Source organism: Pipistrellus hanaki (assembly GCF_964339955.1).
Source record: "Pipistrellus hanaki genome assembly, chromosome: 1".
NCBI classification, from domain to species: Eukaryota; Metazoa; Chordata; class Mammalia; order Chiroptera; family Vespertilionidae; genus Pipistrellus; species Pipistrellus hanaki.
The window spans coordinates 129,872,527-129,885,792 of record NC_140503.1 but is presented as its reverse complement, the minus strand read 5'-3'; the positions used below and the strand labels follow the sequence as shown (position 1 = coordinate 129,885,792).

Genomic DNA, 13,266 nt, shown 5'->3' with positions numbered 1-13,266 from the left:
TGGACACCTTAGAAATAAGGAGGTGCCTCAGCCAGTTCCTATTTCACACTGGGTTTTTGTTTGTTTGTTTGTTGTTTTTTGTTGTTGTTTGCTCAAGTGTGGTTTTACTTCTTATGTGGTTCATTTTCTCTATCAAATGTCCTCAGCCTTATATTAGCTGGCTAGGGCTACTGTAACAAAATGCCACAGACTGGCCACTTAACAATTTTCGCAATGCTGGCAATTCCAGATGAAGGTGTCGGCAGGGTTGTTTCTCCTAAGGCCTCTCTCCTTAGCTTGTAGATGCCTCTTCTCCCTTTGTCCTCTCAGGGTTGTTTCTCTGTGCATGTCTGTGTCCTAATCCTTTTTCTTATAAGGACAGCAGTAACTTTGGATTAGGGTCCACCTCAATGGCCTCCTTTTAACTTAATCACCACTATAATGACCTCCGCAGGGACACTCTGAGGTCATGGGGGTTAGGAATAAATATATTGATTTTTTGAAGAGATACAATCACAATTCAGCCCATAACACAGCTGTAGCTTGAGAGTCCTGGGAAGAGCTTCATGGAGAAAATGCCTCCTCTGAACTCTTCCTGCCACACACTGGAGTTGTGGGTTGTCTCTGCCAGTCAGAGGGGACAAGGAGAGGAAGGAGACATAATTTTAAAAGTTACAATTTATTATCGGTGATGTGAGAATATTTACAAACCAGTGATTGTAAAGAGGGATGACATGAAATATAGAATTTGGAATTCTTTGCAATATTAAGAATACCTAATGTATTAGCTGCTTTATAGTCTTAGATTTGGCGCCCATGAACATTTTAGCCACAGACTTCTGTCCCATAAATTTATACATCCAAAGCCAGCATTATGCTAAGCACCTGCTCACCAGACTTTGGCTGGAAGACTTACCCAGTTTATTTAATGATAAACAAACTGAAATGAAACTGATTTATTATCCCAGCTGAATGATGTTGTGCTGCGATTGGGGTTTGGATTTAAACAGCAGTGCCTCGCCTTTGGCAAAATCTACTCTGCCCTGAAATCTATAGCTGATATCCATTAATTTTTTTAGTTCATTTCCACAATCATATGAACCTCAGCAGGCCCATTTGATGTTAATCTGAGTGTAATAGGCAATTTTACAGCCAGTCCTCACTGTAATTTAGCATCAATTAATGTGTAATCATAACCTGTTACCTTTCCAGCTTCTTGCTTTATGGCTGGTTTTGGACTGTTTTATTGAAAGAAGCAATTACTAAGAAGGTAATTTTAATTGTTAATGAAATGTTTATCTTTCCTTATTCCTGTATGAATTGCTTTGCTTGAACATGGTTCATTAAAAAAAGGCATTAAGTTGAACCTACAAACCTTAGGTAATATCCCAAGGGACAGGTGAGAGCTTCAGGTACTGTCTGCTCTGTGCCCTGCCCCATCAGCACCAGGGGTCCCTACATCTGTGAGGACTGCACTGCAGGGCCCCCCTGTGGAGAGGAGAACGAAGCACAGAGCATCACGGAGAATACTCCAAAACTCGTTCTTCTTTCTTTGTGCTCTCATAGGAAGAATGCTTCCTCACCAAAATGGTAGCCTCTATATCCTTGGTCTGTATCTACTTTTAGGCCCAGAAGAACAAATTGCATGTTTTCTAGGGTTTTACACATTACTCATTTGCCTGATTTATCTTCTATGCTCTTTCCCCTCTATCAAGCCAGCTATCCCATAGTTATATGCTGCACTATAGTATTTTAAACGTAGACACAATGCATTTTTCCTACTGGTTTAGCATCATTGACTTCACTCCCTAAAAGTCATTATAAGAAACAAATGACATGTATTCTTAGTATCTGTCATTTAGAGAGGATTTTATAGTTCACACATCACTTTCCCATGTGGTATCTCATTTGATTTTCACAGTGGTCCTAAAGTTAGAGAATATGGTGACAGTTCTCTCTTTTACACATTAGGAAACTAAAGCCCAGAGAGGTTAACTGGTGTGCCCACATTCCCACAGCTAGTAAATGTCTGTGAAATTAGACTTGAGCTGGAATTTTCTGTCTCCAAATGCCATGTCCTCGCAACTGCTAGTTATCTGTTGCTGCATCATTTGCAAAGGCGAGAGGTGTTGAAGCTCTCCATTAGGTGCCATCTGGTGTCCTTTCATGTGCAATTCATGAAATCAAGTGGAAAAAGTAAACTCTGGAATTACATTTTCCACTGAGTGGCTCCATGAATTTGAGAGACTTAGTTACTTTTTGAACCTCGTTTTTTGGGGGGGGTTTTGTTGTTGTTTTGGGGTGTTTTTTTTTTTTAATTCTTATCTGTCTTGCAGAGTGTTCTCAGCTAAGAATTAAAAGATTATAAAATGAGAGAGTACATGGAAAGCACAAAGCAGAATGCCTGACACACAGTAGGTCCTGAAAATGGGTTTGGTGTCTGTGCCATCAGATAACATGATGTGCCTTCTCTGAGCACTCAAGGAGAGCTCTACTCTTCATGGATTCTCTTTTGCCTTGAAAAACTGGGTAAAACTTGGAGAAGGTTTTATGCTCATTTGCAGTAATGTTTCTAGTACCATCAGGTCTGCCTCTCCAATACTTGCTGCTGCTTCCCATTTGTCTGTGTAGTTTTTAATTATAAACTTACTCAGGTCCCTGGGCAGACAAGGCATACTTTTTTAAATAGAATTTTTCAGGGACTGAGAATAACCCATCCAGTTGCGCAGGAAGTTTTTTTTGAAACCCTTTGAAAGGCAAATAAGAGCATATGAAACTGTTAGGTGATACCCTAAACCAGTGAAATGCTCTATTGTGTTTGCAAAAAAGGACCACGGGGTTGGAGAAGGAAGCCTTCTTCCTCACCCAGCACGCATCTCTCAGTCTTGTCCCTTTGTGAGTGTTACTACAAATTCTAAAATAAAGTTACCTCTTCCTTCTAGGTCTTTCTAGCAGAGTTCAAGAACACCAACCAATTTTTTGCAATCAAAGCCCTAAAGAAAGACGTGGTTTTGATGGACGACGATGTTGAGTGTACAATGGTAGAGAAGAGAGTTCTCTCCTTGGCCTGGGAGCATCCATTCCTAACGCACATGTTCTGTACGTTCCAGACTAAGGTATGGCTTCTGTGCAGACAACCGTTTGTCCACCTGTCTGTAGGAAATCTGCCTGTGCCCACACGGTGCCCTGGTGGTACATCTCCATTCTTTTCCTTGATACCTGTCAGTCCACCTTCCATCCATCTAAACAAATTTGTTCCCCTCTAAATGTTACTTAGATTTTTTTTTTATTATTGTTGTTAATCCTCACCTGAGAATATTTTTCCATTGATTTGACTGAGAATCAAACCCATGACCCTTTGGTGCAAGGGCTCACACTCTATCCACTGAGCAATACCAGCCAGATCTAGATTTTTTAATATTTTATTGATTTTTAGAGAAAGAGGAAGGGAGAGGGCTAGAGAGATAGAAACATCAATTATGAGAGAGGAACATCATTGATTGTTTGCCTCCTGCACGCACCCCTACTGGGGATAGAGCCCGCAACCCGGGCATGTGCACTGACTGGGAACCAAACCAGCGACCTCTTGGTTCCTGGGTAGCTGAGCCAGATTTTTTTTTTTTTTAATGTAGTCAGTTGGGAAAGGGCTTTACTTCTGTATGTGATTATCTGTTTGTTTGTTTTTTAGAATTTGGTTTAACTTACATAACAACTAGAATTTGTAGCAGTTTGTGACTTGTTTGACAAAGCAGTGCTTTGGGGGTGGGGGGGGCGGATATGTGACACCTGTTTGTTCATCTACATATATCTATTTGAAGAAACAAATGGATCAGAATGCACATGCACTGCTGTCTTCCTTTATGAGTCCAGCAGGAGAGCAGCCTGTACAGTGGGCTTTATAAACGCATGAAGACCTGAGCACTGAGGGCGAGGGTGAATTTTATCCGAAGCCTCTTCTATTCTGGGAGGATTCTCGTTCTGGTCTCCTTTTCCCTTAGAAAATTTAATTGCTTTTTTTCTTGACTCAAAAGTTATCCAGTATGATTTTAGCGACATTAGAAAATGCATATACACTCAAAGAAGAAAATGGTTTATAATCCCATCCCTTGGGTATACTCACCATTAATACATTGAAGTTTATTCTTCTAGATGTCCTCCCAGGTGGATTTTTAAAAATAAAAATAGCAACCTATTGTAAATATCAACTATTCTGTAACCCATGTTTTTAACACATTTCCTCTCATCTGTGGATATTTGTCTACAGCATGAGTTACCTAACTAGAACATTTCTAACTTTTTGCTCTGATGCTAATAACACCCAAATGAGCATCCTTTTAGATCCATCTTCATGCACAAGCATCATGATTTTCTCTTTTCATTTTTCTATTCTCTTTCACCCTACCCCCATACCCAGCCTAGAATAGTGAGCAGATTCATGTGGGACCATGTGGTTAAGGTCCAAAGAATATGAAGAGTTTTCTCTCTATTTCAAGCCTTGATGATAATGTACTATCTTACTGTAATTATGCGTGCAGGGGGCATCTAAGCTGCCGCCAGCCGTAGAAAGTAATGGCTGGGAAACTGGGACTTGATCAGAAAATGTGGATGGCAACTTCCCCAGCTCCCAGTGGGCACTCAACAGATGTTTAATGAAGGAATAAATGAATAAATACACTTAGCTAAAGTAAAGAGAGAGCAAACCATAAAAAGGGACTTAATAAACATACTGTGCTCAAAGCACTGTGGAGGATATGGAAATATATAATACAGTTCCTGACCTCAAGAAATTAGAGAGTTTCACTCTAATAAAAGAGGCAAGAGTGTGACTAATGCTACTTTGCAGAAGGTAGACTCTAAGCACCAGAGCTGGAAACCTAGACACTGGGAATTTGAAGAGGCAGGCAGGGTTGGGGGCAGCAGACGCGTGGGGCTACAGGAGAGGAAGCATGAAGGAATGAAGGGGCAATGAGAAGCTGTTTAAGGAAACACAGCTTATTTTCTGCAGCTGGAAGGAGTTTGGCATGTCTGATACTGAGTGAAAGAGATTTTCCACTAGAAATTTCCTCCTGGAGTTCATAAATATCCATCGGTCTGGGATGGTGTGGCCATGTCTCTGAAAGTGAGAAATTTCACCGCACTCTCCGGCATGCGTTCTGGATTTGCTGGGCATCCTGGCGCTGTTTACAATCTCACTTTTCTCTTCAAACATTGTGAGGCTTGCATACATGCTAAATACACTTCAGACCAGGTTTCTAGGGCATTATTTGATGAAGTGGAGCGTGGCACCTTTTCCCCGCTGGTTTTTGTTCTGTTTTTGATATTTGTATGCATGGTTTTGGTTTTGTCTTTGTACCTTTGGGGAAGGCTGCTATGAATCCCACTTGGTAGAACACATGTATATTCACTTCTCTGCTTATCTCTCAGGGCTCCAGGCAGGGCTCACTTCTTTCCCTGCCAGGGGCATGCTGTAGCTTCCATGCCGCAGTAGTGCTTCACCAGACCGAGCAAATCAGTGCACGAAAAAAGTGGCAGAGAATGTGCACAAATGTCAAACATGACTGGCTCACTGCTTAGATTTCACGGCATTGAGTCTTCTTAGAAATAAGAATTGGGGGATGAGGGGCTTGCATTACACTCTCTGAATGGTTCTGAGTTGCTTTTAAGATATCCTGATTTAATATTCAGATCTTGCATGTCAAACAGCATAACCAATTAAGTATCATAGGCAAGTGTATAAAGCTGCAATTGATATGAATGATGAATTGCTCTCGGAACATTTTGAAAATGACCTTTTTGAAGGGACAGTTACTTTTGCATACTAGTGAAAACATTAGATAAGATGAATGATTATTTACTTTTCCAGGGAATTGTTATTATTTGGGAAAATGTATTCATGTGCATGCAAAGAGCCCTCCTATGGGTTGCCAGATTATTCAGGAGATTCTCAAGGCAGGATTCCCTTATGATCTGTCTGTGTATGTGGGTTAAACCATTAAAGGCTTTTAAGGTTTATATCTGAGGGACATGTGACCTGTCGAAGTGTGAAAATGCAGTCAAGTCATTTAGGAATCTATGGAGAGTGAAAATACCTGTGGACTGGGCTTCTGAGGAACTTGAGTCCCAGCTCAACCATCTCTCAGCAGGGCGGAGGGCTCCCCCACCCCAGCGCTGGAGAGAGAGTAGGAGTCACCCCGCAGAGGGGCTGTGGGTAGGAGCCAGGCGCTGTGTGGAAGCACAGGGCTAGGACTCAGGTGTGTGAGGCAGCATCAGTTGGCTCTGAACCTGAATCTGAATGAAGTTCAAAAGGGAAGACTCTTAAATTAATTTTCTTGGTGGCAGATCAAGATAACTTGGTACTTCCTTTAGGCTGTGACATAAATCGCTGGCATCAGAGTCTAGTACAAATCGCCATGGTGAGAGGTTGTCATCTTAGCAGGAGGAGGAAATGGCATTTTATTTTTTTCTCTATTTTGTACTAGCACTTGTTATTTTTTAGTATTTTATTTTCTGTGTGTCACGTGAAAGCCCATATGTCTTCAATTGTGTGGTCCCTCTTAGTATCAGATTCAGCATGTATGCCAGCTACTCACTGTCAACCCATATGTTCAGTACCTATCCTCCATTATTTACATTTTTAAAAAGTAGAAATAGAGAAAGCCTACGGTAAATTTTTTCTGTAAAAATAATTGTCATAAATATTTTAACTGTACTAGCAAGTAAAATAAAAACTACTAGAAACTGATTAATCATAAAATCTTGAAAATATATTTCACAAATTAGAAGGTCACTGTTAAGTTAATTTAACAAACTTTTCTTCAGCACCTACTGTTTATATGTACTCCATGTTTCCTCAAAAGAGGCAAGACTATAACACTACATGGAGATTACATTGCAAAGCTATGTCCTTTTCCTAATTCTAGTTAGTAAATAAATTTTTTAAATCCTACCTAACTTTGAAAAGTAATATTCTGTTTTATATTGAATTTTAAGATACCATTAATAGTTAGATGTATTATTGCTTTTCTTGATAAAATTATTTTTAAAACTATATTAGAAGCTATCTCCCAATGTCAGAATTGTCTAAATGTGACATAATGTGTGTCGATTAGAAAGTGCATTGGCTGGTAGTAATGAGGACAGAAAATAACAATGGCCTAAATGACTCTTCATATAAAAGGAGTGCGACATGTGCGGTTCGGAGCAGGTGTGACAGTTCCATGGCATCATTCATCAGAGATCCGGCCCCATTTGCTCCCTGTTCCATCATCCAGAGCACTGGGCTTCCATCCTCAAGGCTACTCCTCAGCCCAGTAAAGCTGCTGGAGTGCAGCTCTCAAAACCGTTTCCAGCCAGGAAGTGGGAGGAACAGGGAGAGGATAAAACAAGCCCATGCCATGTTTCTTTCCTTTATTGAATCACTTTTCCATAAGGCCCATAAAAAAACTTGTGCTCATGTATCTCTGACTTTACAGCTACAGGGAAAGCTGAAAAACTATCTTTCAGCTGGGCACTTTGCCATCCAGAATAAGTGTCTTTACTAAGAAAGAAAGGTAGGCAACCAGCCATTTTACTCCAAAATATGTTTTAAAATACAGGAAAATATGATTTTAAAAGCCTACCTTTATTAAGAACCTATTTCGTGCCATATAGTTTCCTAGGAACTTTAAATCTGTTATCTCATTTATTTCTGTTAATCCCAGTGAAGCTGATATTATTATTCCTATTTTACCCATGAGAAAACTGAGGCCCAGAATAATGTACGTTGCTCTAAGACCATTCACCTGGTCACTGGGAACAGTGTTGAATTTAACCCTGTGTCTCTGTGTCCAGATATTGGCCTCCTGTATGTTCAGACCATGTAAGTATATTAGTAGCATGGCACCCATGTAGTAACTAAATGTTGACCTACCAGGAAGACAAAACACTCCCTTTTTAGTTATGCTAGATTAAAAGAAAGATCAATATTATTCAAGTACCCAAAGTTTCTCCGATTTATCTCTGATAAAGCGGAGGGAAAATAAGAGGATTTCGTTCCAAAATTAGTTTGGAAAGGAAAGATACCTCAGGCACTGTGAGAACACTGTTTTGTGTTGTGTTGTTGTTGTTGTTTTTGTTTTTAATATGTTTTATTGATTTTTTTACAGAGAGGAAGGGAGAGGGATAAAGAGTTAGAAACATCAATGAAAGAAACATGGATCAGCTGCCTCCTGCACACCCCCTACTGGGAATGTGCCTGCAACCATGATACATGTCCTTGACTGGAATCGAACCTGGGACCCTTCAGTCCACAGGCCCACACTCTATCCACTGAGCCAAACTGGTTAGGGCTGTGTTGTTTTGATTTGAACTAATTTTCCTTAAAAATTAAAAGTGAACTATGGCCTACCTTTGTGCCTGCTTTGAATTCTGAAAGGTCTTGTACTCCAGTCTGCCCTCAAGTAATCTAAGCAGTGTTACAATTCCACACCTAGCGGAAGTTTCAGAGGGTGTGAGAGCACCCGGGTCCCTCCTCAGGTTGCATGGGGGGCGCCGTGGTTTTGCAGAACTCCGTGAGCAGATCCCCAGCACGCGTCAGGAGCCAGGATGCTGGTGTTGATTCCCATGTCCAGCGCTGCCCTGGACTTCCACACGGCCCGTGTGAACCGGTCCAACCTTCTTAGTGTTCCTTTGAAATGTCTCCACCATGAAAAAGAAAACTGACTTTCATTTTCCATTTATAGAATGCACAAAGCTTGACTTTGGGCCAACCTCACCGAGGTCATCCATCTGCTTAAGGTTTCAGATTATGAATCTATGCCTGACACTTTGTATGACTTTCAACAAGTCGCCTAACATTTATTTGCAATCTTGTCCTCTTTTGGCCTCCAAAAAGATGTTTCCAAAAAATGGCACTTGCAGAGGACTTTCAATCCTTCATGGAGAAAGTGCCATAGTAACTGCAAGATTTTATTATTTGAAATAAAATAAAATAAAATAAAATAAAATAAAATAAAATAAAATAAAATAAAATAAACTCCTCAACATAGCAGTCTTTTAAGAAGTAATGTCATTCTGATGTTTGCATGGTTTGAAAGCAAAAAGGCCATCAAAGGTGGCCTAAATTTTTTACTTTCAAGCGTTTTCTTCAGAAACGGCCTCATCTGAAGCTCTCAGTGACACTTTCTCATCCATAAACCCTGCAGTTGAGTTGGGAGTGCTGGCAATAACACTATCTTAGCACAAAAAAGAAAAACCACATGAACCACATCCTCCAAAACACATATCCATGGACTCGGACAAGAATTAACCTTTTGTATCATCCCCGTTTGTAGTGATGGCTAAGTCTGTTTCCCTTAAAGTGCTCTGGCTGTTTCCTGACGCTGAGATGCTGGGAACCGGTTATTTCAGAAATTGCACATCACTCCCATGCACTCCCAGTGCCCTTCCTGTGCAATTAAACTGTGATCGGGCAGATGTCATATTTACAGTAAATTCACAAAAATTAGTAAATTTGTAGATTATGGTAAACTCATGTTGCATGCCTCCGCCAAGATATTGGAGATAATCAGCAATTAGTGAGCAAAATATTCAGGTGTCCTTTGACTATAAGCACTGCCTGGTGAGTCTGAGATGTCACGTCCTTTCTGCACACTTGCTTGGTAAGCTCACAGATATTTTCTCACATTCATGTGGCTCTTATAATGTTTCTTCAGGGCGTACGAGGCCACACTGTCAGTCCATTTCTCTATCAGCTTTTCTCTCAAAGCCCCAGAAGTTCTGTCACCAGCTTCCCTCAAGATATGAGCATCTGCTTTGAGAGTATTATTATAGGAAAGGCCTGCTCTCATCTGTGAATCTGCTCCTTTGAAAGCTGGCTCAGAGATCCCTGCTCCACAGCAGCTTTCAGATCCACTAAAGCCGACTTAATGGCCATTATCTTTCTGCCCCTCACGCTTCTCTGCTTACAAGACCCAGAAAGGTGGTTTGTTCCTGCGCGGCTGGGCCGTTTCCGTGACTGCTTTCAGGGGCCCTTACTTGGTTTCTCCATGTAAATGATACTTGTCTTGATGCCAAGAAGCATGTTTTGTTCTTGTCCTTTTTTTTCATTTCCCCACAGAATGCTAGGTAATGTTCAGGGCAGGAAGAAATAAAAGGAAAAGAAACCATCCCATAGCAAACTATATTAGCTAACTATAACACACCTGCCACAATCCCCAGGCGCCAGAAAGGCTGGTCCTGGACAACCTCAGGGGAGGGATGTCCAGCCTCGGCATGCCCTTCAGTCCTGTTACTCCCCTTCACCCCGGCTCGCGTGCCCTCCGCAGCGACTGAGCTCTCCATCTAGAGCCCCAAATCATTCTTATCCGATTCTCCACATTAAAACTTCTGTCAGGTCAATGTCCTTTCCTCAGCTAGCAGTCTTAGAGAAACATGTGATAATAGCACCTAGCTGTTGAATATTTATGGTTCCTAGCAATAACTTCTCCTAAATTGGGGCCCTTGGAGATGCAGTTCCATGTTAAAACTCGACCACACAGCATCTGAGGGTCATGGCACACACCCTGAGGAGGGGACACATGTGGGACTTTGGGAATAAAGAGGCTCAAGCACCAAAACAAAGAGAAGCCCCTTCTCCAAACATAGGAGGGAGATGAGGAAAAGGAAGTAATAGAGAGATCCCTCAAGAGGTAAGGGGGGGCCAGAGGAGTAGAGTCTGTAGAGAGGAAAGAATTTCCAAAAAGAAGGGATTGCATGTTCAGAGTGGTGAGGAGGCCCACTGTTGACCTTTAGGATGAGCACCTAGGAGGAGATGGAAAGCATAAGTCAGGTGACAGAGGTGTAGGAGTGAGGGGCAGGTGGGCAGACTCGGTGGTCATGCAGAGGTCTCTCAGAAAGTGTGTTTCAGAAGGTGGAAGCATGCTGTCTATAATCACAGAGTTTACAGATTAAGAGTCATGGGGAATGCTTGAGACAGAGGAAGAAACCAGACAATAGGGAGGAAGATTCTGGAAAAGGAAGGGGTTAGGATAAAGACTACAGCAAACTCCGGCAAAGACAGTAGTCACTTCTGACCATTTGAAATGAAAAGAGGAGGCTAAGTCAGAAGGAGAGGAAATCTGAGGCTACTCGCAGTGATTGCAATCGCCCCAGGAAAGTAGGACACTGCCTCGGGCTGGAAATGAGAGGGGCAGGAATGGGGCTGAGAGCCCGGGCAGAAAGGCCTGAAATGTCAGCAACAGGGGCTCCAGCAAAGATTCAGTGAGAGACAGAAGCAGCCATTGCGAGGTACCACCTAAGGGCCAAAATTTGAAGAGAAAGAGTGGAATGGGATGGAAACTGGCAAGGTGAAACCAGCCTTCAAGACAAAGAATAAAACTGTGTAAGTTCTAAGCCATTTCATCATTTATATTTATCCAGAATGGGAGTAAATCCTTAAAAAACCAAAGCTGTGGCCAGTGTCTTCAGTGGTTAGAGTGTTAGCCTGCCCACCGAAAGGTCTTGGGTTCGATTTCTGGTCAAGGTCATGTACCTGGGTTGCAGGTTCCAACCCTGGCCCCAGTAGAGCTGTGTGTGAAAGGTAACCAATCTCTCTCTCTCTCTGTCTCTGTCTCTCTGTCTCTGACTCCCTGCCCCCTTCCTTATTCCCTCCCACTCTCTCTAAAAATCAATGGCAAAAAATATCCTCAGGTGAAGTTTAATAGCAACAAAAAATAGGGGGGGGGGGGGGGGAGGGCAGCAATTCTCCAGGAAACTCTATGAAGAAAAAAAAAAAACTATTCCTAGAAGAGCAGTTATAAAAATTTTAAGTGGACACTGTCAACCAACACAAATAAAAGCATGTTTTTAAAAGTCATTGTTTCAAGAAATATTTTAAATAGAATCTGCAATGCTACCTTCTTTGTATAAATTTCTACCTTTATAGGGCAAACAAACATCAAAATCTAATAGAACTTTATTAGTTTCCATATTCTTCACCCATTTTATTGATATTCGTATAAATTACATATGAAGAAGAATCTAAGATGTTTTCTTTTCAGTCATGTATATCATCATTGCTTTGAATGTATTGGCTAGCCTATAGCTACTAGTTGTTTTTCTTAATTAATAGACTTGACTTTTAGAGCAGATTTAGGTTATAGAAAAATTGAGTGGAAAGTACAGAGTTCCCACATATCCTTCCTCCCTCAGCCCCAGTAGTTGGGGGAAAATAGGGCTATTTTTAAGATCTTGCTTTAGTGTGGTCCATTTATTATAACTGATGAGTCAATATTGATACATTATTATTCACTAAAGCCTATAGCTTATATCACTATTAACTTTCTAGATTGAATATTCTATAGGTTTTGACAAACATATGACATGTATCCACAATTATGGTATCACACCCAATAGTTTCTCACTGCCCTAAAAATCCTGTGTTCTGCCTCTTCATTCTTCCCTCCTCCAAACCCCTGGCCACCACTTTTTAGTATCTCTATAATTTTGCCTTTTCTAGAATGTCATTTAGTTGGACGCATATGAAATGTAGTCTTTTCAGAATGACTTCTGTCACTTAGTAATAAACATTTAAGTTTTCTCCAAGTCTTACTATGGCTTCAGAGCCCTTTTCCTTTTTGTTTTTTTCAAATAATATTCCATTATCTGGATGTACCACCATTTGTTTATCTATTCACCTTTGGGGGACATCTTCATTGCGTATAGCTTCTAATTGGATTTGTTTACTCATTTGTTTTTCTTATGACAGACTCAATAGATGTAGAATTTTTTATATGTAATAAGGGGCCAGATCCCCTCACTTTGATGCTAACGAAATTTAGATCCAAAGATCAACCTAGCCCATCATAGTCTAGTGCTCTTTTCCAGATCATACTATCAATATAAACCTATTAATAAAGGTGAAATATCAAGGTACCTAAACACAAAATCCAACTCACAACTCATTTAACTGGAAAATTATCCATTGCATGTCCTAAATCTTAGACCCAACTAAAAGGGGTCTGGCCAGCCCCTTACTTTAGAAGCCTCCCTTTAGCCTTCCTCAAGCCACACATCTCCTTGTGGAGCAAGAGGTCATGCCCTCCTCAGCCCCTGTCCCCATTCCTAAACCAGGACCCCAGAATTCCATACCCAAATAGCTTGAAGCATGTGTGACATCTTCCTAGGTTCTGTTGTGGGAAGGGGTGGGCAGGGGTGTGCAGGAATAGGAATTTGGAGGAATTATAAATTTATCACTAGCCTTCTTGATAAGGCATATTCATCAAGATATAAACACACATAGATAGATAGATAGATAGATAGATAGATAGA

The 13,266-nt window shown here is 41.0% G+C and overlaps 1 protein-coding gene across 1 annotated transcript in view; it reads left to right on the top strand.

The window, feature by feature from the left end:
• PRKCQ (protein kinase C theta) overlaps nt 1–13,266 on the top strand; it is a 127,925-nt gene that overhangs the window by 82,240 nt on the left and 32,419 nt on the right. Inside the window, exon 12 of the mRNA XM_084868385.1 lies at nt 2,922–3,095. Within this exon, the coding sequence (XP_084724511.1) occupies nt 2,922–3,095 (174 nt within the window). The remainder of the gene's footprint in view (nt 1–2,921; nt 3,096–13,266) is intronic.